The following is a 27760-nucleotide window of genomic DNA, read 5'->3' as shown; positions in this document are numbered from 1 at the left end:
CATAATACATCTCAATCTTTAATATATTGCAAAGAAAACTGTACAGAAACAAAGAACATTATACAGAATTAAAATATATATCAAGAAGTTCTTCCTGAATGTGAGAATTCAAAGACTCTAAGGATGAGCCATCAATTTATTAGGGAAACTTCAGCAGAAGAAAATACTTCTCCATTTGGAGTAGATAAGCTGTGGTCTCATTCTGAGGCTAGGATATTGAATGCATGGTAGCCTGAAGCTTCTTCCATGACTCACTGATCAAGGAAACATCAACCAAATATTATTACTGATGATTATTTAATATTCCCAAGGGGTACAAGAATATATATAGAAGTATGAGTCTCATTACAAATGTATATACACGTGCATATACACTGCGGATGTGAAGGTGCATGTGTGGTTGTACAATTGTGTGGACACATGAATATTTGTGTCTGCATGCATGTTGAGCTCAGAGGATAGACAGCCTTAGGTGTCATTCACAGGCACCGCCCATTCAGACAGGGTCTCTCACTGATGAGTAGGCTGGGTGCCTGGACAAGTCTCAGGGATCTGCCTCATCTTTGACTCCCAGTGTGGGGATTACAAGTACATGCCATTACGTTTGGCTTTTGTTTTAAATATGGTTTGGGGGACTGAGACAGGTCCTTGTTCTCATAAGGCAAGTCCTATACCGACGGAACCATCTTCAGGTACAAATGTATTATAACAGCCTATTTCTACTAAACTGACTGGACATGATAACATTCAACTGGTCATGTGTGGGGAAAGCATCACATCACCAAAACATACCGAGGGGCTTTAAAACCACAAAGCTGACATTCTCCATGTAAATCTATGAAACTGTTATTAGACTTCGCTGTGGCATTTCGTAGAAATCAAATGAGCGCATACACAGGACGTTTTGCCATGAAGACACAAATAGAATATGCAACCAATGATACATGACACGGAGAAGCAAAACTCATGATTTTCATATTTATAGAAATTTATAAAATCTTCTCTGAAGGAAGAAGCATGCTATAATTCAAACTTCTCATCTTGAAAATAATCCGCGGAATTGAGATACTCCTGAAGTTGATCATATTTCTGCAAATACAACAGAAAAATTAGTCATTTTAGTCACAACAACAAATAAGACAGACCTTTATAACTACTGAAACACATGCCCAATGGTAATTGGGAACAAAAATCACTTAATTATAAATAGAATAATTTCTAACTTACTAAGAATTGGAAAGAAATCAAATAGTAGCATCATTAATTTCATACCTCTTATAAATTATAACTGGAAGTTATACCATACTATAATTCAAGAGTTAATCCAACAGATATTCATGAAACAAATGAATATATATGTGTACAGTCTCCTACTATTGACTGTTGAAGGGTAGAACTTTGAAAGACACTTTCCCATCCCTAAGTCAACACACAGCAGACAGCACCACTGCTGCGAGTGTCAGAAGAGAAACCATGGGTAGTTGAGGGGACCTGGAAAATGTGCCAATTAAGTTGTTTTAGACAAAAATAATGGATAGGCAATATTAGTGGCAAAGTGACCCTCCACCCAGCCCAGGAGCAGCAATGCCATTACAAGGAAGCACAGAATTTGATAATAATCTGCTGTCTTCTGAGGGAGGGAGGAAGGGAGGGAGGGAGGGAGGGGGGGAGAGAGAGAGAGAGAGAGAGAGAGAGAGAGAGAGAGAGAGAGAGAGAGAGAGAGAACTGAACCAAAGAAACTGAGGTCAAAGAATAAAAACTATGAGAAACTAGGTTATAGACTGAGCAAAGATCTGACAGGCAATGTGATGCTGTCAACGACTTGGGAGTAGGAGACTGACCTTATTTGAAGTACATGTTCAGAAAGTTGGTTAGTTATTCTATAGCTGTCTGGAAGTGAGTGACAAATTAGGCAATGAGGACTCAAACCTACAGAGCAGAAACTGACATGGAGGGAAAGCATAGGTTGGAGCATGTTAAGAGATGCAGTAAAGCTGGCCTGGAGAGTCCAAGGCGAAAGAGTACAAGAATAACGGCAGGCAGGCTCTCAGAGGCAGACCAAGGAGCAGAAATGATACATGAGTTCACATTTAGACACAGAGTCCAAGTATTTATATCAGTTGAGGACATTAAATTATTTAATGGTTTCCTGATCTGGTTTATGAACTCTGAGAGAAGATCTCAATGGCCTGAATTCTGTGATGACAAGGATTCATGAGAGGCAATATGAATACTGTACTTTCAGATGCTGAGAAAGCATTTGACAAAATTCAACACCCCCTCATGTTAAAAGTCTTGGAAATATCAGGAATTCAAAGCTCACACCTAAACATAGTAAAAGCAATATACAGCAATCCAATAGCCAACATCAAACGAAATGGAGAGAAACTTGAAGCAATCCCACTAAAATCAGGGACTAGACAAGGCTGCCCACTCTCCCCCTACCTATTTAATATAGTACTGGAAGTCCTGGTCGGAGCAATTAGACAGCAAAAAGAAGTCAAAATATTACTATTTGTAGAATACATGATAGTATACTTAAGTAACCCAAAAATTTCACCAGAGAACTACATCTGATAAACAACTTCAGCAAAGTAGCTGGATATAAAATTAACTCAAACTAATCAGTAGCCTTTCTCTACTCAAAGGATAAACAGGTTGAGAAAGAAATTAGGAAATGACACACTTTACAATAGTCACAAACAATAAAAAACACCTTGGACTAAAACACCAACCATTGAGCACACAAGGAGAGACCCATGGTTCTAGTTACATTTGTAGCAGAAAATAGCAGTGTCTGGCATCAATGTGAGAAGAGGCCTTTGGTCCAGGAAGGGCACATTTTCCCAGTGTAGGAGAATGCCAAGGCACTGAGGTGGAGAGGGTGATTGGAAGAGGGTGCACCTTCATGGAAACAAGTGGAGGAGGAGGGGCAATGGGAGTGGGGGAGGGGGAGGGGGGAAGGGATAACATTTAAAATGTAAATGCAAAGAGCATCTAATAAAAAATACTATATTTTCATCCCAGGCAAGGTCATGAAGTCCATTTTCATAACCTCAAAATCTATGATTGCAGCACATCTTCAAGAAAGAAGGACGAGAACAAGACAGAAAATGGTCTGTTAGCATCGGCCACACAGATTTCTCTTGGTTTCAGTATATGCAAATAAAATTCTTTTTGATCTGCCACCCACACCTTAAAAGCTTAGCTGTTTTAGGCTTATCATTTTAGCTTTATATTGTTATACTTGATTACTTATAAAATGTATTTTGGAAAATTAAAATGTACCTCAGTATACTAAGAGAAGCAAATAATCTTTGCTTGTTTATATTACAGACACCAGTTAATGGTAGTTCATCACTTTCTAATTCCAGGCCCTAAAATAAGCCACAATTCACATGATCAAAGCCCTAAGTATTGCTTAGTCCCTATTTTATAGAGGAGCAACAGACTTGGAGAGATCAAGTAACTTATTTTCATATTCCACTGCTAGTCAACATCAGGCCACAAATTTAAATACTTTATAGGATGCTGTTTTGAGTTTTAAATGGCAGGGGTAAGGTTCCACAAAAGGGAAAGTGAAATGGAAGAAAGATCATTAGGACCACTCTGCCATTTCCTCTGTCTCAAGATATAGCTCATCAGAGCCTCTGGAAAGTCTGCGCCTTACCTTAATAACCAAGAGCACTCTCATATGGTACCAGATAGGCATTCTGAGAAGAACATTCAAGATCGTGGAAATGGAGTAGTGGAAGGTAGTCAGATTTCTTTAAGTGAAGTTTGGCATTTTCTACCCACAAGGATCAAATGAAATCAACAGAAAGAAATGGGTCTGCTGAGGGAGCTTAGAGAGCCTGAGCGCAGAATCTGGTTTAACTGGAACTGAGGTCCTCAATCTTAATTTACTTAAGAGTCAGTCAATTTTTTAAATGTTAGATATCCAATGTCCTCAACAAGGAGTTTCATCTAATTGGTCTGGGTAAAGTCAGGAACTATGTATTTTTCCACAAATTTCTAGATTACTCTGACATAGGTGATATTGTGTGTGTGTGTGTGTGTGTGTGTGTGTGTGTGCATAATTCATATATCATATTTCTTCAAGACAGGGTTTTTCTGTGTATCCCTGGCTATCCTGTAACTTACTCTGTAGACTAAGCTGACCTGGAACTCACAGAGATCTGCCTCTCAAGTGCTGGAAATAAAGGCATGCATACACCACAACCCAGCTAAGTGTAATATTTTGAGAAATACCAACTTAAAGTGTAGAAGAAGAATAAAGAAAAAATGTTGAAAGAAAGTAAAATGAGAACTTATTAAGGGAACTATCTCATTATAATTTGAAGTTCATATTTATATAATACACTGTAAATTATTTTAAATACAACTGTAAACCAGAATCAATATTTCTTCTGTATGTGTATTCAGGTGTGTGTGTGCCAGAGGTTGACCTAGGTTATCTTCCTTAGGAGCTCTCTACCCTGTCTTTAGAAACAAGGTCTCTGATCGAATTCGTCACTTACAGATTGGGGTTCAGATTGAGGTTCTCATGCTTGTGTGCCAAAGCACTTTAGCTGCTGAGCATCTCCCTTGTCCCTCACTTAGTATCTTCTCTTCCCAGTATCCATGAGTCTATCAACCAATCCACTGTCTACCCTAGGAAAGGCCACCGTCATGTGTAGCTTCCTCCCAGTGAAAGGGAATTGTTGGGCATTATTTTAGAATGTCGTGTGTGTTCATGGATCTTGGTTGAATCATGCTCTCTCCTGTGTTCCTACAGTAAAGCTAAGCCGATAGCCCTTGAGACTGAAGGGAGACTCTAGCACAGTAACCAGAAGGTAAAGGAAGAGTGATGTTTAGTTGGCAGGTCTTTGGTCTTTGGCAAACAAACTGAGAGATCCTAAAATAGAAGAAACATGCTTAGAAGAGAAGGGACAGGTAAGAAACTGAGTGCCAAACACAAGCAGGAAGCAGAGAATTGCAGCTTGTTCAAGACAAGGGGACAATGTGACATCCTGAATCACTGAGATGGGTATTCAAGCACAGACATCCCAGGTACTCTAAGAGGAAGACTAAATATCAAGATGTGACTGGCTACAGTCCAAAAAACACATGTGTCACAAATACACACGGTGCTTTCTCATTCAAAGGGACATCAAGGCTAAGAAATATCAGAACATTTGACAAATTTTGCAATTTTATCACAACACAAAAAAGCAATAAATGTATTTATGCTGGATAAGCCCTCTGGTTTCTAGGGAATCTTTTGAAAAAGTCTATAAAGAAGTATTTTTAAGTAAAATATTTTTAAAAGCCAAAAGTTCAAGACAAAATGAAGCTCTTTGCTTCCTTTTTGTGAAAAAGTGCTCCCTGCTCTAAGCATATAACTCATTCCTTTAACTTCTAACACCAATCTTAATGAAGAATGTGAGGTTAGTTTTCTGTCACCTTGGCAGAAGCTGGAGTCATCTGAAGCAGGAATTCCCAATTCCTGAGAAAATGCCCCCATAAAACCTGCCTATGGGCAATCCTGTAATGCTTTCTTTTTTTAATTTTATTTTTTAAAGAGTGATGTGGGAGGACCGAGCTTACCTCTGGGCAGGTGGTCCTGAATGAAATAAGAAAGCAGGTTAGGCCCACCATGGACAGCAAGCTGGTCAACCGTGTTCCTCCATGTCCTGTGTATCAGTTTCTGCCTTGAGTTCCTACCCACGCTTCCATCAGTGATGGGCTGTGGTAGACTTGGAAGATGAACTAAGCCCTTTTCTACCCAAGTAGCTTTAGAACAATAAGCAACAGCTAAGACTGAAATTTCTGTGAGGCATGGGTATATCTGTGATGTTTTGTAGAAGATTGTTCTGGCATTTAAACTTTGGGCTGGAAAAGCCGTTGAGTGTTCAGAGATCAGTGGGTTGTTTTGTAGGAAACTGGATGAATGTTGAGAGAAACGCAGATGATGAAGGCCTGAACTATGACGTTTCAGAAGGAAGTTTATAAGTCCCATAAAGACTCTGTCAGGGCCATTAGATATTCTGCATTAAGCTGAGTCAATGGATACTGATCACCTGGGATGAAGAACTGTGGTTGAGAGCAGCGTCACTGAGCTGCAGTCTTGTAGGAATGTTTACTCCGGGCCGGAACACAGAGGATTGGTCCAAAGGGACCAAGGGGGTACCTTGTGCTGGTAGCCAAACTTGGTAATATGTAGGAGTTACACAGATGGTACTGTTTTTAAGACACGAAGGGGTCATATAACACACATGTAGGAGATGGGAAAAGTGTTGAGAGCAATGCAGAACAAAGCCACAGCTGAGGCTTTGCACTGTGAAAGACTACTGGTAAAGGTCCTCCTCAGTTGCAGTAGAAGCCCCAGGATTAAAGGAGAGGATGGAGAGAAGATGAGGCTTGGCACCATGCAGCAGAGTATAAAGTCCCTGAAGAGCCCAAGATAGGCTATTGGCCCTGTTACTGCAGAGTCCCCATCGTACTGGAGATGACAATACCATGGGATGACCACCAAGGAGAGAATCAAGTCTAGGGTAGTGATGGCCAGAAAAGCTGTGTATACTGTGGATGGCTGTTCAAGCCCTTTGGAGCCCAGGAGATCATGAGTCCCAGGAGTCTGACAATAAGCTGTACGCTGATGTACTTTGGTTTTGCTTTGGTTTGATATACTTTGGTTCTTTTCTCTTGGAGTAAGAAGGTATGTGTAGTGATTTGAATATGCTCGCCCAGGGAGTGACATTATTTAGAGGTGTGGTTTTCTTGGAGGAAGTATGTCATTGTGAGTGTGGGCTTTATGACCCTTGGCCTAGCTGCTTAGAAGCCAGTCTTTTAGCAGCCTTTAGATGAAGATGTAGAACTCTCAGCTCCTCCTGAACCATGCCTGCCTGGATGCTTCCATGCTCCAACCTTGATGATAAAAGACTGAACCTCTGAACCTGTAAGCCAGCCCCAAATAAATGTTGTCCTTATAAGAGTTTCCTTGGTTATGGTGTCTGTTCACAGCAGTAAAACCCTAACTAAAACAGTATATAACTGAGTTTTGATTTTACAGAAACCTATAGTTAAGAGACTGGAATTTAAAATAAAACAACTTTGATACTTTAGAGAAAGTAGATATTTTAGGGAAACTGAACATTTAGTGTTTGAATTTTTAAAGACTGGAATTCTTAAAAGTTGGAATTATGGCATTAATATTATCATGCAATTTTGGGTATAAATAAGGAAGAAAAGTTATAATAGCTATGCATTTTTGTTTCAAGTTGAGAAGGGACTGATTCTTGGTTAGTTTTATGCCAACTTGACAGAAACTGGAGTCAGATGGGGAAAGGGACTCTAAGGTGAGAAAATACTTCCATGAGACTGGCTTACAGACACGTCTATAGAGCATATTTCCCTGAGGGTGGTGTTCCTGGGCAGGATCTCTTCATGGGATCAGATTGTAGACTTAGCAACATAGAGAGTAAGCCAGTAAGCAGTGCTCCTTCATAGCCTCTCCTATTCTTTCCTCCATGTTTCTGCTCTGACTTCCCTCATTGATAAGTGTACCCTGAGAATTGTAAGCTCAAGTAAACCACTTCTCCCCTACATGCTTTTGGTCATAGTACTTTCTCATAGTAATAGAAACCTAAGTAGGAGAACATAATTTTACTTCCTTAAGAATGTTTTAATTTCATATTGCATTAATGATCCTAAACTTTGTTAATAATACTCTAAAATACATGGAAATACTTGCTGTTTTCTCTGCAAGAAGTTAAAAGTTCTCCACATGTAAATATGTGTAATTATTACATATAGTATACCCACAATGTTGGAGCTATAGCTGAATGGCACAGCACTTTTCTAGCATCCACAAAGTATGAACTCTACAAAAATAGGGAAAGGAATGTATTTATAAATGAGGTGTGCCAATAGATTTTCTAATTCCACTACTGAGTTGGTATCACTTAAAGGCATCATTCCACTACTGAGTTGGTATCACTTAAAGGCATCACAAAAAATAATAAAATAAACAACAACAACAGAAACCAAACCAAAACAAACACTTGAGAAGTTCAATGTCTCAGAAAAAGGAGCCAGGATTACTAGCCAGTGGAAAACATAGATGGGATGGGAGAGAAGCTTGTGCAGTAGAAGAAGTGAAGTAAAATGTGAAAATCTGGAGAGTGAGACCACGCTGTCCTTCAGAGCTACCTCTCTAATAAACACAATGGCCTGACACGGGCCTGTGGCACTGCTTCCTGTCTCTTTGCTCATAGGAGTTTGTTTGCTGTGTTCTCTTGCCTCACCTTTGCTCTTTACAAATTCCCTGTTCTATAACCCAGACAAAAGATATCAAGTCAGATTCTTCTGCTTATTTTCTTTGCAGATGAAAAACATCATTGATCCAAACTTCCTGAGTAATTTCTATTTGCTTTTTCTTGGGTATCCACAGGACCAAACCTGTTTTAGAAGACTACTGTCATGAGGATTCTTGCCACACCTCATTCTAAGGGCTTTGTGAGCTGCCAGAAGGTCTCACGGACCCACTGGACTCTTTAGAATGCCCACTTTACACCTGACATAAAATTCAGTGACTATCGAGCTACAGGGAAGTCAAAGTAGATGTCACAGTCTACTTCCATCTCCAGCCACAGTGCCAACCACGCAGCCAGGTCCTGTAGAAGAGGATGTGGCTTTATTAGAATTGGTGATGAGGACCCTTTCTTCAGACTGACAGCAGATGCTTCTTGAGTTTTAAACCAAAGAGATTAAAGAAGAAAGCAGACAAGCAAAGGTGAGACCTATACTTTGTCCCTTGCTCCAATCCACACCAAACACCACACATGGAATATAATGGTTGATATTGATTCCCAGTTTGACAGGATCTAGAACTATCTAGATATCTAGAACAGAGATAACAAGTCTCTGAGAATGCCTTTGAGGGATAATCTAGGCTAATTAAGGTAGAAAAGCCACCCTAAAAGTAGGTGGTATGATTTTCCCCACTTGGGTCCTGGACTGCTTAAAGAGAAAACTAGCTGAGCAGATTAATCTCTCTTTGCTTCTTGATTTTGAAAGACAACCAGCTGCCTCCAGGTCTTCCTCACCCTGTTAAACTATAGCGCATACCTGTAAGCCAAAACAACCCTCTTTCTCTTAAGATATTTCTGTCATGGCATTTTATCACAGCAACAGGAAAAGTGACTTGATATACAAATAAGGCTTACACACATAAATGAGAAAGAACAGAGGCCTTTTGTCAGTATTATTGTTCAATAGAATCTATACAATTCAGTGAGAGAATTCATGGGATATCAGGGTATCTATCAGAACACTGACAAACATGGAGGGAATAGCTGGCAAAGAGGAAATGTAAGAACAGCCACACATAAGCCTCCAGACTCTGCAGAACAAGGCAGTTACCACCTTACCTTTCTGATCCAGCCGTTTCCTTTCGACTGATTGAAGACTCTCTCTACTATATCTTTAACCTGTTCATCTCCAACTTCTTCTCTCTTTGCAATGGAGGTGCAGTCTTGGTAAAGTTTGAATTTAAAATGCCTTAGTTTATGATAAATTCTTGTGCGTTCAGCACAAATTCTGCCAACAATGAACACCTACATTGAGAAATAAATGCCATTACCTCAAATAAAGTAAATGTGTGTGTGTGTGTGTGTGTGTGTGTGTATGTTCTGATTTTCAGATTTCCCTTAATGGTAGAATTTAAAGCATGTATTTTAAACTTGATTAAATATATATACAAATGATCTCCATTTTTCTTATACAATTAGTCAACAGAACCAGTATATCCACTATGTTTCCAGTCCTGAACTCATGGTTGGAGGCACAGTGACCTTTTACCTGTGCTAAGGAGCTTAGTGCTTTAGGAGAAAGTGAATGGTTATAAACCTCTGTGGAGGCTACCCAGTGAGCACTCAGGTACTCAGGTTGCTACTAAGATGTCTCAGCAAGGGGGAGGATGACCTAAACCAGCACAGACAGGAAGTGATCAAGCCCATGTTTCCTTTGTGTGCATGAGCGAGAAGACCACGCCAGGCACCAGTACACAGGCTCCACTACTCCTTTTTATGTGAGACCTCCACTGGCCTGGAGCTTCCCAATTAGGCGAAGCTTGCCAGGTTTGTTTGACTTAATTATTTGTCTTTCATGGATGCTGGAGTTTGATTCCAGCCCTCATGCTTGCTGTCTGCTATTAGCTGAACCAACAGCGCCTCTGCCAATGGTCTTGCAGTCCTGAAAAGTTATTTGAATTTGGGAATAAAGAGGAAAATTGCTCGTAAGGCATGAATATGGACAAACAGAAAAGCAAGAGAAGGCATGCAGAGCATGGGACGTGCACACATTCTATGTTTTAAATGCTCACATTATAATAGATTTGTAAATATGAGTAAGAACTAGAAGTGAAACTCTCACACCAGTGCTAAGACAAACAAAGTAAAAATAATCTTTGTGTGTATGCATACGTTGGCTTCACATTGCATTGTATATGAATTAGACGTATTAACATTTTACCATGAGCTTTGATTATATGTGACCTTCCAGGACTCTATGATGCACGTCTGTGAAACCAGCCAACCAGACCATTTCTCTGTCATGTTTTGATGATTATGTCTTATTATCCATTTAAATAGAAGCCAATATCACTCTACTGATAAATTAAATATATCTTAATTCACATTTTGCATACTTTATCAAAAAAACACTAGAATGGGCTCCAAACATCACCACATGATCACCTCATATAAGAACCCAAGGACAAAAAAGGCTTCCTATTTAAAAAAATAACTACAAAAGTATAACCTGAAGTCACAAATCATCACAACTGATTGACTAGTAAAGCCCCAGGTACCATGACAGTGACGGACTCTGGTGTAATGGCTTTCTAGTTGAAGTGTTTGTCTCTGTGCTCAAGTGCACCATTTTCTTACAAGCTACATCACTTTTAATAGTCATCTATCTCTGCCACATTTTTATGAAGCCACAATACAAAGGAATACAGAGATAATGATGAGGTGTAGAATACACTGTCAAAAGAAATCCAAGGTACATAGTGACGGCTGCACATTGGACACATGCTTGGTTGAAGCATTTTGGACATTTCGTCATGTCCTATGACTTTTTCTGAATAGACCAGACTAAGTATTTATTTCCTGGAGATGGAACACTCAAGAACAGAGCAAAGAGACCATGTTATCTGAAGTCTAACACGGAGGGTTTACTGGAGCTACAGACAAGAGCTCGGATGAGTCAAAGACAAGTGCAAAGCTGAAAAGCCCACCGCAGCATAGGGGACAACTCGTTGATAAGAACTGTCTTCGTAATGTTCTCTGCACAGCAGTCAGTCCACCCATCACCCATCACCCCAACCCTCTTCCTTCCGCTCTGGCACCTTTCTGCATCTCCAGCTTTGGGAAGAGGTCTTATAAGTGTACGTTTCTTTCATTTCCTGAGTTTGACATAAGACTTGCTTTCTCCTTCAAGTAGGGAATGTTCTTGTGGTCTACAGCCTATTATCCACCATAACACTGCTGAAACTAAACTACTCTGTCCCTGAATTGGCAAATCCATCTCTGTCAAAGCATATCCTTTCTTTCAAACAATGTAATCTCTGGCACATCAGGCAAAAAAAAAAAAAAAATTATCAACAAGCAATCGTGTTTTACTGAACCTCAAAAAGAACCTAGTTAATCCCAGACTTTCAGTTTTATATAACTATAGGTACAATCAAAAAGTAGAGACATTGCTTTCTAAATGATCCACGCGCGCAGGCAGTCTCTTTAAGCCCCAGGATATGAACACAGCCATGTCTGACTTTCTTGCAGCACTGACACAGTGGTTCAGTGGTTCCACAGAACAGAAGATAACTTTCCTACACTGTCCTTTCCTTCTCCCCACAGACTGTCTTCACTGAAAGACTTGAGCATAGGGAAAGCTGCAGTAGCCAGCACGTGAGAAGCAGAGTCTGAAGAAATAATTCTGCAAATAAAATTTAAGTGCTCACAAAATTTTTGGACATTGTTTACTTAAATACCAGTGCTTAGATTGGAGGAAAGATAAATAGAACTCTGACTCATTTTAATGACTTGATCCATTTGTCACATCCAAAATAACTCCACCCTTTTAGAAACACTAATCAAGACTTAGAGAGACATACACTGAATCCACACTGTATTTTTTACAAAAACAACTGCAAAAATATAACCTGAAGTCTGCAAATCATCACAGCTGATTGACTAGTGAAGCCCCAGGCACCATGACAGTGGTAGACTCTGGTTATATGTTTAATGGAAACCACTGAATTCTATGCCAAAACAAGAGCAGCAGCAAAAAGTGCTTCAGTGGTTTCCTTAAATTGGCTCTGTGTTCTGTTTATTTGTGAATTAATTAAAATAAAATAATTTTATTTTCAAATTCACATAATTTCAAAACAGCCATACTGACTAATAGAGACAACATTATCTGAATGGCACTATGTCCCGCCACACATCCTTTTGTAGCAGACTCCCATGTCCCTATTCCAATGTCTTCCATGGAATGTTTCTACTATGTTTGTACCTCACTCCTTATTAATAATGCTCAGTGCGCACTGCGGCTGTACCATTTGCTTTCACAGAACTGATGTTCACAGGGTGAAGTTATAAAGACTGCAGTCACCCTAGCTATGCAGTCACCTGTACTTAAAACGACACCAGACCCTTCTTCCTCCCGAAATCATACTTTTCATAAACCTTCAAACTTCTAAGCTATGTTGAACATACTGTCTTTCAACAATTAATTTAAAAATCTTTGGTAATTTATAAGCTATAAATCTGAATATTAAGTGGCTTTATTTGTATGTTCCTAAGTAGAGAATAAACATTTTCCTAAGCAAGATTTTAACTCCAATTCTCAAGACCAAAATGAGTTTTCCAATCTTTATTGTATTGTTTAGAGGCTTCTGATCAACTGTTACCCAATAGCACTCATGAATCATACTTTCCAATAAGTCATATTTCTTCTCCTTAATAATGTTAGATTAGCAAAACTTTGGAGTCTCTATCCCATCCAAAACATATCCTACAAGGCATGTAGTGTCGCGAGAGGGAGTTCTCTCTTCACACGGCAAGATTAAAAACCACAAACAGATTCTATATCTTTTATGAATTCACATTACACTGTCCAACCCTTGTCTGTTAACTATTTTTTAAATGGTTTTTTGTTTGTTAGTTAGTTTGAGCTGCAGTTTCTCTGTGCAGCCCTGACTGTCCTGGAACTAGCTCTGTAGACCAAGCAGCTTATGTCTGCTTCCTTCTGCCTCCTGAGCACTGGGATTAAAGTTGTGGACCATCATGCTTAGCAATTCTTGAAATTATTTTTCTATGCTCAATTAACATCATCTTATTCAGGTAAATAATTGCTCCAGACACGTACCTATAAACTACTAATTTGAGTGCTACCAGGCACAAGGTTTTGATATAGGGAATATTCATCTTTGAACTTCAAAGGCAGCCCGTTCCTCTCTTGTCCAAAAAAACTGTCCTCATCATTTCCATCCTATAGTAAGACTCACAGAGATTAAGAATACACTGATTTTATCTTACTGAATTAAGGGATAAATATGCTTTATCAGACACATTGTTTCACCTTCAAAAATTGTACCCTGGGGTTAGGGGTGTGTGTTTGCTTAGCAAGCTGAGACCCTAGGTTTAATATCAGTGGCATACCAAAAGAAAAAAAGAAAATCAAATGTACCATATTTCCTTGTAGTCTTTTCTTTCTAGTGGTTTCTCTGTTTGTGAGAACAATCTAGAGGACAAGCTATAAAGCCTGAATTTCCAAAACAGCAAAGGCAGAAATTAGCAAAAGATACCTGCTTGTCCTGTGACATGAAGTCATCTGTTTCCATTGTCCTGATGTTGTACAACTTTCCCGAGAGATGCACTGAGAACTTACAGTGACGATGCAGCCCACAGGCCTGGCAGTCACAGTGCTCAGGGCTCTTTGAATAGATACTTAAGTTAGAGTAGCTTTCCACCCGCTCCTGCCGACAATTAAATATAAGAAGATTAAGTCAAATATAAATGTTTCCAGATCAGAACTCATTTTGGACAGCCCTGGAAATATAAGGACAAAAGACATGTTATTTTTTACTTTAAGAAGATATTTTTAAATTGAAAGAAAATTATTAACCTTGGCAATAAAAAAAAAGACAAAAACAAGTAGTTTCATTTATCTCTTTACTTACAAATTACTACCAACTAGTATTTCCAATAGGTTTTAATTTACTTCTTTTCCATAGTCTCATCTCTAATTAGTATCAATGAGTTATTAAGTAAAGTAGAAAAATGAGCAACAAAATATCAGCATAAATGAAAGTGGAGTTCATTTAAGGTAGGTAAAATTTGAAAAAGTTACATTCATTCTTCAGGGCATAAGTTAAATCATGTTCCTGAAAACATTCTAGAAATAACTTAACCCTCCTGTAGTCATCTGCTTTGTCATGTATGAATACGCACCTTGAAGTTACTGACACTCCATGTCCAGCACTGATGATGTCTGACTATCAGTGGAGCGTGTGAGAGCCCCGGTCTGCATAAGCGAGAGGCGCTAGCAAAGACGCCACTGTCTGTGAGACTGCGCTTGTGCTCGGCCTGTGCTAGTCACTGCTGTTCCATTAGCAGTGTGCTTTCATATCACACCCGAATGAACACACTCAACACACTGCTAGCATGGTTCCTAATCCACAGTCATCCCCTACACCAGTCGGGAGGGTACACTGGTCTGATTTCCCTCCACAGTCTTCAAACTTCATAGCATGTCACTAACAGACTAAAATCCAGACGACTGCTCTCCGCTCTGGCCTCCTTCCTGCTTCTGGGGTGCTGTGTAGCACCCGGTGAGGAAAGCTCACGAAGCTTGGTTTCCCGAGTGAGTACAGTGAGAACGGTGAGCAGAGCACCCTCCCCATGTAAGTGGCACAGACACCTTTCCGGGTCACACAGTTATCTTCTTCAGTATGACCCCCAGTGTGCCCTCAGATATTACTGGATCATTTATCTCATAATTCTGTGTACTTTGTTATTCTACTGTGGGTTTTCTAAATTCACTCTAACCTGCCAGTGTGGCCAAGCATAACACAGACCCAAGAGTCTTGGGCTCTATTAAATTCTGGCCTGTATTACTAACTGTGCAACTTCACACTCTGAGTTACACTTTCTTCACTGTGAAATGAAGGAGAGAATAGTTCCTATCTTTTGAACTTATCAAATATATTTCATATTTTAATCATTTGTCAAATGCTAAATATTCTTTAAAATTGTAACATTTTTTTCTGTATTAAAGCAAATATAATTATTTTTTGCATTTTACCTAAAAAAATAAACTTCTATTTCCCTTAAAAGTAGATAATTTTCTTTTTTTACATTTGAGGAATAAATTGGGGTTCTAGCAGTGTTAAAAATCTAGAAATAACAAGACATCTAAGGTGGTTCTAAACTCAAGCCATCACTGGGGTTGAAATCTTCGTCTGTAGCCCTGGCTGTCCCTCAGACTGAAGCATGTGCTATCATCAGCTTACTTCCTGTTGAGTTCTCATGAAATTCAGCTTTCTGAAGTAAAGGAGTATAGACGTTAATTCAAGTGCTAGGGAGACTTTAGGGAATTTGAAGATAAATAATTTCTATTATTTATCATTTTCCTTATTAGTTATTAGAAAATAGAATGTTATGGCAGGGATGCCTTTACATATCACATAGCTCATGCTCTGCCATGAGATACACTAAAATACTTATCTGAAGAATAAAATATAATCCAGTAATTCCAATTTCAAAAATTTAAAAATCCCCAAATGGCTAGAATTACAAAATGTTAAGTTAGAGAATGCTGTAAGTCAGTGTTTTCCATACTGTTTTATGGAAACCAAACATCCTAAGAGAGACCCAAATTGATGGCTCATGGCTAAAACTGTTGTCACATATGCCTGATGACCCGAGTTTGATTCCAGGAACCTACAGTGGAAGGGGGAAAGAAAGCTCCTGAAAGTTGTCCCCTTCCCACAGTGGACTGTGGCATGGTTTGGTCCTCATTCACACACACCATATACTTTTACACACCCTTCAAACATATACACACAGTAAAATACTTAAAACAGTAGAAAAAGAACAGGCATCTCACAAGAAGTAGCCTCATGGACACATTTAATTTGGGAGATAGTGCTGTCTAAATCCCCACCTTGAAAACCTGAGGGTTTCAAGTGCTCAGAAAATTACTCCAATAGTGTACAGAAAAGTACTCCAATACAGATCCAGTTCAAGTTACACTATTTTTCAAATTGTCTATGTGACGTTCTTCTCTGAAGAACTATCTTATAAGAAGACAATCTCCTCATTTTAAAAAAGGATAAGCCCTAGAGATGCTCTGAAATTATTTCAAACCATTTATTTTTTGAAGACATTAGTGTGGTTACTTAAAATAATTAAAGCCTTTAAAAGAGATTAAAATGTTATTCACTAAAGCAGAAGGCCTACACTTCAGAAAATGATTTCATCTGGATGGATACTGGAATCTAGAGAGGGCCACTGTCCCCATGCTTGTACCAGAGGTAAAAAGGCAAACAATATACCTTATATTGCTCTTTCAATCGACTTCTAGAGACTAAACTCTCTAGACGGGGTTGAATAAAGCGATTATCCAAATAATGAAGAGATGTCAGCATATCTTGTGCATAGGATTTCTTCCTGGTGCCGGCTGTGAGCAGATGAACAAAATCAATAGAACAGTTGAAATACTGAATCAACTGAACCCTATCTATGTGCTTGAGTTTTGGAAAGATGGCTGGATAATTTAAACTATTTTAAATAAGGATAGACTTAATGAAACAAAAGTTTCATTTCATGACAGCTCAGGGGGCAGAGTTTCTGTCATCCTTCCATAATCCTCAGACATTCTCATTCTCATTATATACATCCAATAGCACAAGAAGCCACATAAAAAAGCTTGCACAGAACATTTAGCTTCTCCTTTAAAACCAATTTGCATGGCCACTGATCACATATTTAAGGAGCTCTGCAGCTGTTCCATCCATGGATCCACCCATGAGACTTGTCAACACAATGCAAGCATCTTTTCTGCCTATCTTTCCCCTTATTTCCTCATAGTACACCAGTTACCTTTGCTTTCCTAATTTGATTAGTATCTTATTCTCAGTTTATACGTATTTGTCATGGCCTGTGATGCTAACCTTTCTGCTCTCTTCAGAAAGTTCCAAGTGAATTTAGTTAATAAATTTCTCCTGTTTTATTAAGTGACTACAACTTTAAAGACTAGATAATGAATTGAGAGCCCCTCTTCCCAATATCTGCTCCTTTGCCAACTTCTCCCCTCGATGACTCACTGCATTATAATGACAATTGGTCTTCCTAGTTGTTCTTAAAGGCTCCTAACTCTTCCTGTGGCCCTAAGCACACACCAGATGTAGATATTACTGTCCTGGTTGGGTTTTGTCAACTGGACACATAACTCTCTAAATACTTGATGGCTTGTATAAGAAAGTAGGCTTAGCAAACAGTGTAAGCCAGTAAGCAGCACTCCTTTATGACCTTTGTTCAAATTACTACCTCCAGGTTCTTGCCTTGAGTCCCTCTTTATGTATCTCAGATAATATTAGCAAGCCGTTTATATGAATGCATTTAGATTTATTTCAGAAGGAACAACTGGCAAGATCTAATAATGATTTGTCTTGGCTTTGTTTCATCTAGTTTCAAAAGCTATTTAGGAAAATTAAAAATAAAACAAACAAACAAAAAAGTTCAGCAATACAATTAACTTACCATACAAAGTTTCCAGAAAAGATCCGTCGAAAGCATTGATCAGAAGAGCCTTCACAACTCTTTCAAAATGAGCATAATGGTCACTAAAAGAATCTGAAATTAATTTAAAGCAATTAGGAGATAGCAGACAGCACTACACTGTGACGACAAGTCCCCTGCTAAGAAACTGGTTCAAGTATCACAAAGTTTGCTCATCCAGAATCTAAAATGTTCTCAGACTTACTAGGGGAAACTGTTTCAGAGAATACAGAGATGTAAACTGTGGAAAATCAAAAATAATCCATGTCCACATGAAATTAATTATCAACTACAGTGAATTAAAAAAGGCAAGAGGACGGATTAATATGCTTTAGTCTATAACATGCTACATGCAACATGGTCAAGGAAACTGCTACTCACTGAAACCTCAGTGGGTATGACAATGCCAGCCTCCTTTACACTGTCAAGATGTAGAGTTTCCCCTGCAAAGAGCTGGAATGCCGTATGCTCTGTAATGCAGCCTCAGATACGAGTTCATCATGGTGATAGGCCAGGTGGTGCTGCTGTTCCTGTTAGACTTTACTATGGGCCATAGAATGTTCTCTAGCAAATCCTCCCTCCCATGATTCAAATAGTCATCAAAGAACACTTGCCCTGCTAGAGGTGTCTGTGAACTATGTCTGGGAATGTGGAAGATATTTAGCTAGAGCCTAAAAGAAAAAGTAGGACCTATAGAAATCATGAAAGAATTGGAGTTTTATTACCAGTTGACAAAATGGATCGAATGTGAAGAGGGTGTTGTACTTCTGTTTGCTAAAAGGACTGTTTAAGGTATTGTGGCCTTCAGGGAAATTTCAAGTATCTACTCCTTCCATGGAGGTACTAAAGTGTTTTATACTGGGTCTTAGACTTTAGAAGGTCTATTACCATTGGAAATTCCAAGAGGAAGACTGTATACACACACACACACACACACACACACACACACACACACACAATCAGTAGCTTCTAAGAGAAAGTAAAATGCAGAATATTTCAAAAGAATTCCCCTCTGACTAGACTTTTATCAAATGCTGATATAGTAAAGAGCTGGTAAATAATTTTGAGTTAAATTCATCCATATTCCATCTAATTCTTTTCAAACTGTATTAAGGAAAAGCTCTTTTGGGGATTATTAACAGGCATGTTGGGAAAAAAGTTTAACTCACCCACTCTGGGACTATGCTTAACCATTAGGCAAATGAAACAAAGCTTTTTTCCCCCTTACTGAACATGCTAGTCTTGAAAGTGCTAATGGCCAGTATGATTCACTGGCCATGAAATTTTAAGAGCTGCGGCAACATTTCAAAAGCTCTGGAAGTTCTTCAGTCTTCAGGAATAGGAGGAGAAGCAAGGACAGAACTCCACATCTCTTGGTGTTTTATTTCCTAACCACACTATCTTTCTCCTAGCCATGCTCATAAGAATCTCCCTAGAAAGAAGGTTTTGGTTTCACTGCATTTGAATGAATGGGTGGGTAGTGCTGGAATGTTCTGGTATCTCCAACTGAAAAAATAACACAGCTGAGGAAGTAAATACTAGCAGTCACCCAAAACACTTCTGCACATTACCTCATTTCTAAAGGGCTAACTGAAGAGATACTTCCCTTCATTTATTTTTAGCGGGAAAACTGAATGATGATGAAAGTTTTCCTAATGTCATATAGTTAAGTGTTGTCTCCTCCAATCTTCGTGTTCATGTTCCCTGCACAGGTAATAGATTTGGTATTCTTGTTTTCAGACACAGAGTTGAATTGAGAATCTGGTAAGATAAAACCAATTTCTTACCTATTAGGAAAAATGACAATGCTCACTGACAAGGATCCCAAAGATCACACATAAACCGAAAAGAGACAGAACAAGGCGAAGAGCTCAGGATTCTTTCAGAATTTGTTCCAATTCCTATACTGAATGAATGTCTGTGGAAGAGTCTTGGAGCTGTAGTTAATCCCCTCCCCCACCCCATTCATCTCTTGTTTGACAGAACTGAGGTTTGCTCTCAGGGTCCCCTGCATGCTATGCATGTACTGTATTATAGACCATGGCTCTGGTCCTTCATGATCATTTCAATCTGCAAAAGGATAAAAAGGTCAACTTTGTTATCATGCATGGTTTTATTTTTTTCAGGTAGCAATCAATCCCCCATGTTCCATTTGATATCTGAGTAGTCTTGATTTTCCTGCATCCCTTAACCCCACATATGCTAAGATTTTGTTCAGTACCATGCGTGCTTCCTACTAATCTGGATGTTTTTCTCATGTCAGTTCTTCCCTGTTTTACCTATTTCAACTAAATGATAACTTTTTATATTGTAGAGTGAAAAAAATCCTTCTAATTATTATTTTTTCAAAGTTTACTTTATTTTCATGTATTTGTTCTTCTAAGTGAACATCAGGATTGTTTTGTAAAGTCGAACCAAAAACAAATTTTAGAAGAAAGACTTCTTGTGGTGTGTATAGTACTTTCTGGTCATCCATGTCTCCCCGCTTACTTAGGTTTCCTTTCGGATTTCACAGAAATGGTGTTTTTCTATCTACAAAGTCAGCCATGTTTTTACTTGTGGGCTTAGGAACTACATTTTATTGTCAGCATAGAAGGAATTTTCCTTAATTATATCATGTAAGTATTTACTTCTAGTGTACCAGGAGCTAATTGAGCTTTGTGAATTCACTATTATTTTGGCCACTTTTCTGAGATCTTTTACTAATTTTAAAATAGCTTCTCTTGGATATCTGTGGAGGATAAGCCTCCTAGAATACCACAGAGTTGGAGATGGGTACTATTAATGAGCTCTCTCTCTCTCTCTCTCTCTCTCTCTCTCTCTCTCTCTCTCTCTCTCTCTCTCTCTCTCTTCTCTCTCTCTCCCAAACCTGATTTTGCTAGCACTAAATTTATTTCAAGGAGCAAGAGAAGTTTATTACCACTTCTCTAGGGAGAAGTGCATAGCTTGCTCATGTTAATTTGGAGTGAAAGTGTACACTTAGCAAGAGGCATGAGGGCAGAGGAGGAAACTGTCTTTTTAACAGTTCTTCTACCCATTCATGCACACGGGGAAGGGGAAATCTGGGTAGAAAACTATAGCAAGAAATTCAACATACAATACTGGTTTTAAACTCTTCATATTCTTTACCTTATCTTCCCTGTCACTGGTTAGGCTAGAAACTTAACTGTTTGTGGCTATATGCACATAACATACAGACATGTCATCATTCCAGGTGCAAATGTCTTTTCAGTGTTAGCTCTCCTTTATCACAATAAACTCATCCTAAACAGAATTTTTTTTCTCAACATTTTTGTTCTTCTCTAAAAAGAAACAATGGATCAGGGGTGTCCCTGTGAAGGGTCAAAGTAAAGTTTGAGGGTCAGCTGTCCATCAGCCCACTTTAGACTTGCCTATTTCTTCTACAGTCACTGAACTGCTTTGTCACAGCAAAGGATACATCAAGTGTCCACTGCATCCAAGGGAAACAACAGTAACAGGAAGTTGGAAAGAATGTGAAAACTCCTTAAATACATAGAATCTGGGCTGGGAATTGAAATTAAAGCCCAGCTCTTGCTCTCCCCCTCACTCACACACACACACACACACACACACGCGCACACACCACTGTTAGAGACCATTCATCTGTAGTCTTATTTTGTTTCTACATCTTAGCACACTGCTCAGGAACAGCTCAAGTAGGAAAACTTGCTGTCTTTTCCATTTCTTAGAGTGTCTCCAGTGTTTCATTATAAATAATGTTGCTTCTCACTCGAAAATATGGTTATGTAAAGAAGAAATGTTCCTATTGGCAATTTAAAAACCTTACCCTTTAAAAATATGCATATTGAATGTAATTAAACATTGTTTCAGGCTCCTTTTTGATGTACTGATAGAATTATATGAATTGCTCGGTGGCAACTAAGTGGATTATTTTTTCGGTGTAAACTGCCAGTATTCTAATGACACAGTACTGGTCTGAAATGTGTTCTTTTTACCTCTACTGTGCCGTTTTGTCTGAACTTATGATGGCACAGAGTGCTAAAACGATTATGCAGCATTTACTATACACCAAACAGTGTTTTTGTTGTTTCTCTTAACCATGCACAGCATTTCCAGCAAGCAAACTGCGCAGGGCTGACATGTGATAACAAACAGCTGCCCTTTAACCTCTTTTCATGAGAACTACAGCCTGAGAATATAAACAGACATTTACAGAGCTGATGAAAAGATATGAGGACCTGTCACCTTTCCATCATGAAGAAGGAAACTAGATGTTCTGAAGTAGAGTAGGTCATAAAGATTGTAGCCCAGGACTACAATCCTTGAATCCTTCGAGACTGAACATAGGATGATTGCCATTGGTTTGCAAACAGGCTGCACTACATAGTGAGCTCTAGAGAAGCCTAGGCAACAGTGTAAATTCCTATCCTAAATGAAATAAAAAGAAATTAAAAAGAAAAAGATAAATGTATAGGAATACAACAAAGAGGAAAGACAGTTAACCATCTAGCCTTTCCTTTCAGAAATCAGATACTTATTTCATTGGGCTTTTTTATATACCAAAAATATTCCTTTTGATGTCCAGTTCTCATAAATGCATGAAATTATCTAACCACCCCGACTATAGTTAATCTACTACTCCAACTCTTTTACAATATATCTTGATTAATGTTCTACTTATTGAGATCAAGATCTAAAAGATAATCATATAAACATACTCACCAAGTTGATGAAAGCTTGGACCTTATACTCAGGAGAAGTCTTACCTGAAGCTAAACATTAGGGAGTTTTGGCCTATATACCAGGCTAAAGTAGTGGCAAACTGCCCTGAGTACAAGCAAAATGAAGGCAGCTGCTGAAGTCCTGGGATATACATGATGAATGGTAGTAGAAAAGATGAGTGCAATAACCCAAGGGGAAGGCAGGGACAGTGGTAATAAGGACACTGAAAAGAAGAGCATTCAGAAAGTGACAGCAGCCAATGGCAGCAAAGCAACTCTGGGTTAACATAAGAAACGAAGAATATGTTGGTAAGCAGAGGTTATCCACAGCCAGTGTTTACTACTCTGTACTTATACATGAAACACGAATAAAAGAGAAGAGTGGCTCATAGAACATGTCACCTCAGGAAAGGAAGAACAAGAATATTGTTACCAGTTGAGGAAACAGCCTGTTGAATAACAAACACAGAGCACACAAAATAAAATAGATTGCATGGAAAGTGAAATACAATCCCTTGGGTCGGAGATATTTAATATTAAAAGTAAATCCAGCACTCTATAAAATTTATTCAAGTGAGATACAGTCTTATATCCACAGAAAATCCTGAACACAAATGTTAGTTTTATTTCTAATTACCAAAATACAGAAACAAGCAAGATAGTTTTCAACAGGTGAGTGCATAAACTGTGGCAAATCCATACAATGCATTTTTATTAGCAATGAAAATAAATGAGCTATGGCATCCTGTTTAGTCATGGGAAAAGCTCAAGATGCACAGTTGGGTGAAGAAACCAATAGGAAAATTTACACACTGTGGTGTTCTTAATTAATAATTCTGTAACATTATGCGAATGTTAAAAACTATGGCGAAAAAACAGAGTAAGTGACTTCCTATGGTTCTAGGAAGAAAAGATGGGGATGCAAATTTACTACTTTATACATTGCTGTAATTAAATACTTGACAAGAAGTAACCTAAGAAAGGATTTATCTTGGCTAATTGCTTCAGGATGTTGTCCATGATTTCGAGAGCAGCCTGCATCTGTGTAGGCAGAGGCATGAGGCTGCTTATACCACAGTGAAGCAGTGAAGGGAAAAGGACGAGAGCAAGAGCCAGAAGCAAAGTTTGAGTTATAACTCCTAAGACCTGCTCCCTGGAAACTCACTTTTTCCAGCTATGTCCCATCACCTAAAGTTTCACAGCAACCCCAACAGTGCCACCATCAGTGTCCACGTAGTCAAATACACAAGTCTGCATATAGAACATCCCATAAACCATAACAGATAAATAAAGAACATTTTAGGACACTGAAATTATTATGGTAGGTATATGTCATTAGACAGTTGTCAAAAAATCTACAGAAGGCACAAGACAAAAAGAGGGCTCTAATGTGAGCTATGAATTGGTTTAATATATCAAAACAGTATCATCAATTGCATCATCATTTGTAACAAAGGTATGAAATCAGTGTAAGAGGTCAGTAACAAAGAAAATTCAGGTGAATGAGGAATGGCAGCTCTAATTTTCATTCGACATTTCTCTAATTCCTAAACTGCCATTAAAATACAGTAAGCAGAAGGTACTAGGTAGAAAAGGAATTAAAAGTAGTTTACATAGACTGGTCTTGTATTCATTTCATGCAATCTATATAAAGAATCCATAATGATGGCATATCTCCTAATTGAATATTCTTACGATGTAAATACCCAAGTGGTAAGTGAACCAGTACCTGTTGATTCAAGAAAGTTAAAGATTAACTCAGAAATGCCCTGCTTTGCCAAGTTTCCTGAGGTAGAAATTATTTTCAGCCTACTGCTTCATTAGAAGTTGTGGGATATAAGTCAAACTCATACTTAATTTCAATATACAAAATGCTATACTTCCTGAAGTAATTATTTAGAAAGAATCTATTGTTTAATATATCAACCTGTTTCTGTGAACTGTAAAACATCATGAAAACAAATCTTCAAACTTATGTACAATTATAGGGATCCAACTGGTGATATGTATATTTAAATGTACCCCAACTTTTCAATTTCTTTTATATAATTTTATTAATTACATACACATACACACACACAGGGAGAGAGGCAGGGAAGACACACACACACACACACACACACACACAGAGAGAGAGAGAGGGAGAGAGAGAGAGAGAGAGAGAGAGAGAGAGAGAGAGAGAGAGAGAGAGAATTTTATATTTTTGATGGGCTTCACTGAGTGAAGATTCAAAAACCCCAATTTAAGAAAAATACAGTAATTTTAGAGTAAGTGTGCTATCTTATGTCTATTTAAAGATACCAGCAAGATCCACACATTAACAATATTAAAATACTACATTTTCCTGATATTTTCACTGATTGTACAAAAGTACAACTGGCAAACCAGCTGCCCCTCATAAAAAGCAGAGCACTGGCACCAAACAACTGACAACGATGGCAGTCAGCACAGTGGGCTCTGGGGAGGAAAACTACCCATTGCTTAGGAATGCCCTTGATGAACCAGTGAGACTGATCACTCTCATTAACCTTCAATGTTCATGTTCTTTAGATCTCTGTAGAAAAGTCTTCTACTGCATACCAAAACAGAGGAAAACTCATCCACACAACTGTTAGAACTGGGGTAAAGCTTCATCTGCCATGAAGCAACCATTTTCTCTTCAAAGAACAATGACAAATTGCATATTCAATAATATTTGTCAAATGTTTTCTCAAGAAGGAACAAGCGATCCTGTCAAAACTTTAATTATAATTTTCTGTGTTGGGTGCCAATAAATGAAGGCAAGTTTTTAAGTAGAAATCACAGTTCTAAAAAGCTTGTATGTACTGATTACATATGATAGCTTCTCAATATTTTACAAATATTCTGATGCAACCAAAATATTAATGGATATTAATTAAAAACGCATTGTGATACATGTGAAAATATGGAGCATCTATATAGTTTAGCAAACAGTATTTTTCAAATGACCAATGTCCTGTAATAAAAGCATGCATGGGTAAGTAAAATAGCTGATAAAATGCAAAATTGCCAATGAGTTATACTACGAGTGTTGGAAGAGTTTTTATATGGTTTCAGCTTTCATAGTACAACTAACCTTCAGGATATTATTATTGGTCAAATTTTTGTGTATTAATATTATCTGATAAGAATATCCACAATTATTTTGCAAACAGTATAAATATGTTTTCTTTCTCCAGCTACACATTAGTGTGAGGTAAAACTGTTTCACGCACTTCAACAAAACAACACATTACAACAAACTGAAAGCAGCTCAGATCCAAGAATGCAGCTGCCTCCTGGTAAGATGGACAAGTAAGATGTCTGACGGGCAGGAGAGGTGGTGAGTGGTTCACAGTACTCATTGCTTTTTCAGAGGACAGGGTCACGTTCCCAGTACCCACAGCAGGAGGCTTATAACAGAGGTTCCAATGCCCGCTTGCTTCTGTGGGCGCCTGCATGCATGCATATAGTGTGCATAAACTCACACAGGTATACATACATACATTCAGATAAATTTAAATCACATCTTCAAAAATATTTCTAAGTATGGAAAACAATGCCAGTCTCCCTTTTTAGAAAAGTTATTTGCCATAAAATGTTACCATAAAATACAGTACATTTTCTAATAATATTATTAATTAATAAATATGTCTTAAATTATATTTACAGTGGTAAATACTGATAAAGTTAACCTGATGAAAATAAATGCTTGTTTGCTGGGGATCGATAGTATAAAATGGAAATGAATTCCTAAAATCACTGGAATAAGCTTTTACTGTCAAACTTAAACTATGCAAACATAAAAACCAAAGCTCCTAAACCAAATGATACAGAAGATGACATTAGTAAGCTTTGATGCATTATATAATGATTTAGACAAGGCAGAAACTTTGTCTTCATATTTAACTTACAAAGAGAATTCTCTTTTACTAATTTCAGTTGTGATGTGGTCAGATTTTCTCCTTGTTGATTTTTATTCTCTTCGTCGTCTTCCTCATCTCGTACTACAAAATCATCAATCATGTAATCATCTTCATTTTCATCAGATCTGTAATCATCCTCTTCCTCATCCTCTCCAGTGCTTGAACAAGAGTCCTTTTCAGAGTCCTAATTAAATGAAAAGAAATGCTTCAGTAAATATTATACCTTTAAAGCAGCCAGCATGGCTTTAAGCCCCCCCCCCCCCCATTTTAAAGCTAAATACTGAATTTTTAAAACTAAAGAACTATAAATTTTGGTTATGTTTGGTAAACAAGAATATGAGCAATTACGAATTGGAAATATAGAACAACAAATAGTCTTTCAGTTCTTTTTTTTTAAAGCAGAGTGGGGAGTGGGGCTAACAATAAAATATTATTAAATACAATAGTACTTTAGGGCATTCAGAAATGCTTATTTTAAAGTTCTACCCTTATTAAAAATAGAATAGAGTCAGGTCAGTACTTTAATGTTTATAAAACCTATTTTCAAGTAAAAATTCAACAGTAAAGCCAAAAAAATAAAACACACCTCAAAATTTCTACCACTATTGTGTCTCTGTCTCTGGCGTGATCTTTCAGAGAGTTCTTGTAGCTTCTGGTGGTATTCTCTCTTTCGGTCAGCTGATGATTTCTCAGGAGTTCCTTGCTCCATTTCCAATGAAGAATATTCATCCTCAACCACCCTGCGTGGGTGTTTAACACTTGCTTTTCTAACTAGGATATCACTGTCATCGCTCTCATCACTGTCATACATCACAGAGGACTGTCTTTTTCTCTTTCCTGGCTTGACACATTCATCTTCCACATCCTCCTCTAGGACTTGTCCAGTGTGTCTGTTGTGATGACCCTCTGCTTCACCTGGGTGAGCTTCAGCATCTGGTAAGTCATGTTTGGTTTTGTTCATTTTTTCTTCATCTGCTGAACCATTGGTGATGTTCACAAGATGTTCACTGTTGCTTGCCTGACTTTCAACTTTGATCAATTTAAGCTCTGTTTCCTTTTCTGGTAGCTCATTAATACCAGACATCTTGTTAATATCATGTTCTTCACCACTGTCAATGCTTTCCCCACTATCAGGTTCTTCATCGCTATCAATTTCCTCATTACTATCAAGCTCTTCATCACTATCGAATAACTGTGAGATACTTCTTTTAGTCCGACGCCAATCAACTCGAGATTTATGCTCAGGTACTTGGGTTTTAGAATTTTTTCTTGTTTCATGTCTTCTAACATGTACCATTTTCAT

At 38.1% G+C, this 27760-nt stretch overlaps 1 protein-coding gene across 1 annotated transcript; it reads right to left on the bottom strand.

Annotated features, from left to right (window-relative positions):
• CCDC82 (coiled-coil domain containing 82) lies at positions 1-27760 on the bottom strand (the record flags this gene model as incomplete). Its single annotated transcript, XM_080929759.1, has 7 exons — positions 1-1089; positions 9414-9599; positions 13853-14023; positions 16604-16728; positions 17811-17903; positions 26446-26641; positions 27044-27760. The coding sequence occupies 7 exons, from the start codon at positions 27758-27760 to the stop codon at positions 1021-1023; spliced, it is 1557 nt and encodes a 518-aa protein (XP_080785885.1). The 3' UTR covers positions 1-1020.

The sequence above is a fragment of the Micromys minutus genome (assembly GCF_963924665.1).
Source record: "Micromys minutus genome assembly, chromosome: 16".
Taxonomy (NCBI): domain Eukaryota; kingdom Metazoa; phylum Chordata; class Mammalia; order Rodentia; family Muridae; genus Micromys; species Micromys minutus.
This window is presented reverse-complemented; position numbering and strand designations above follow the sequence as displayed.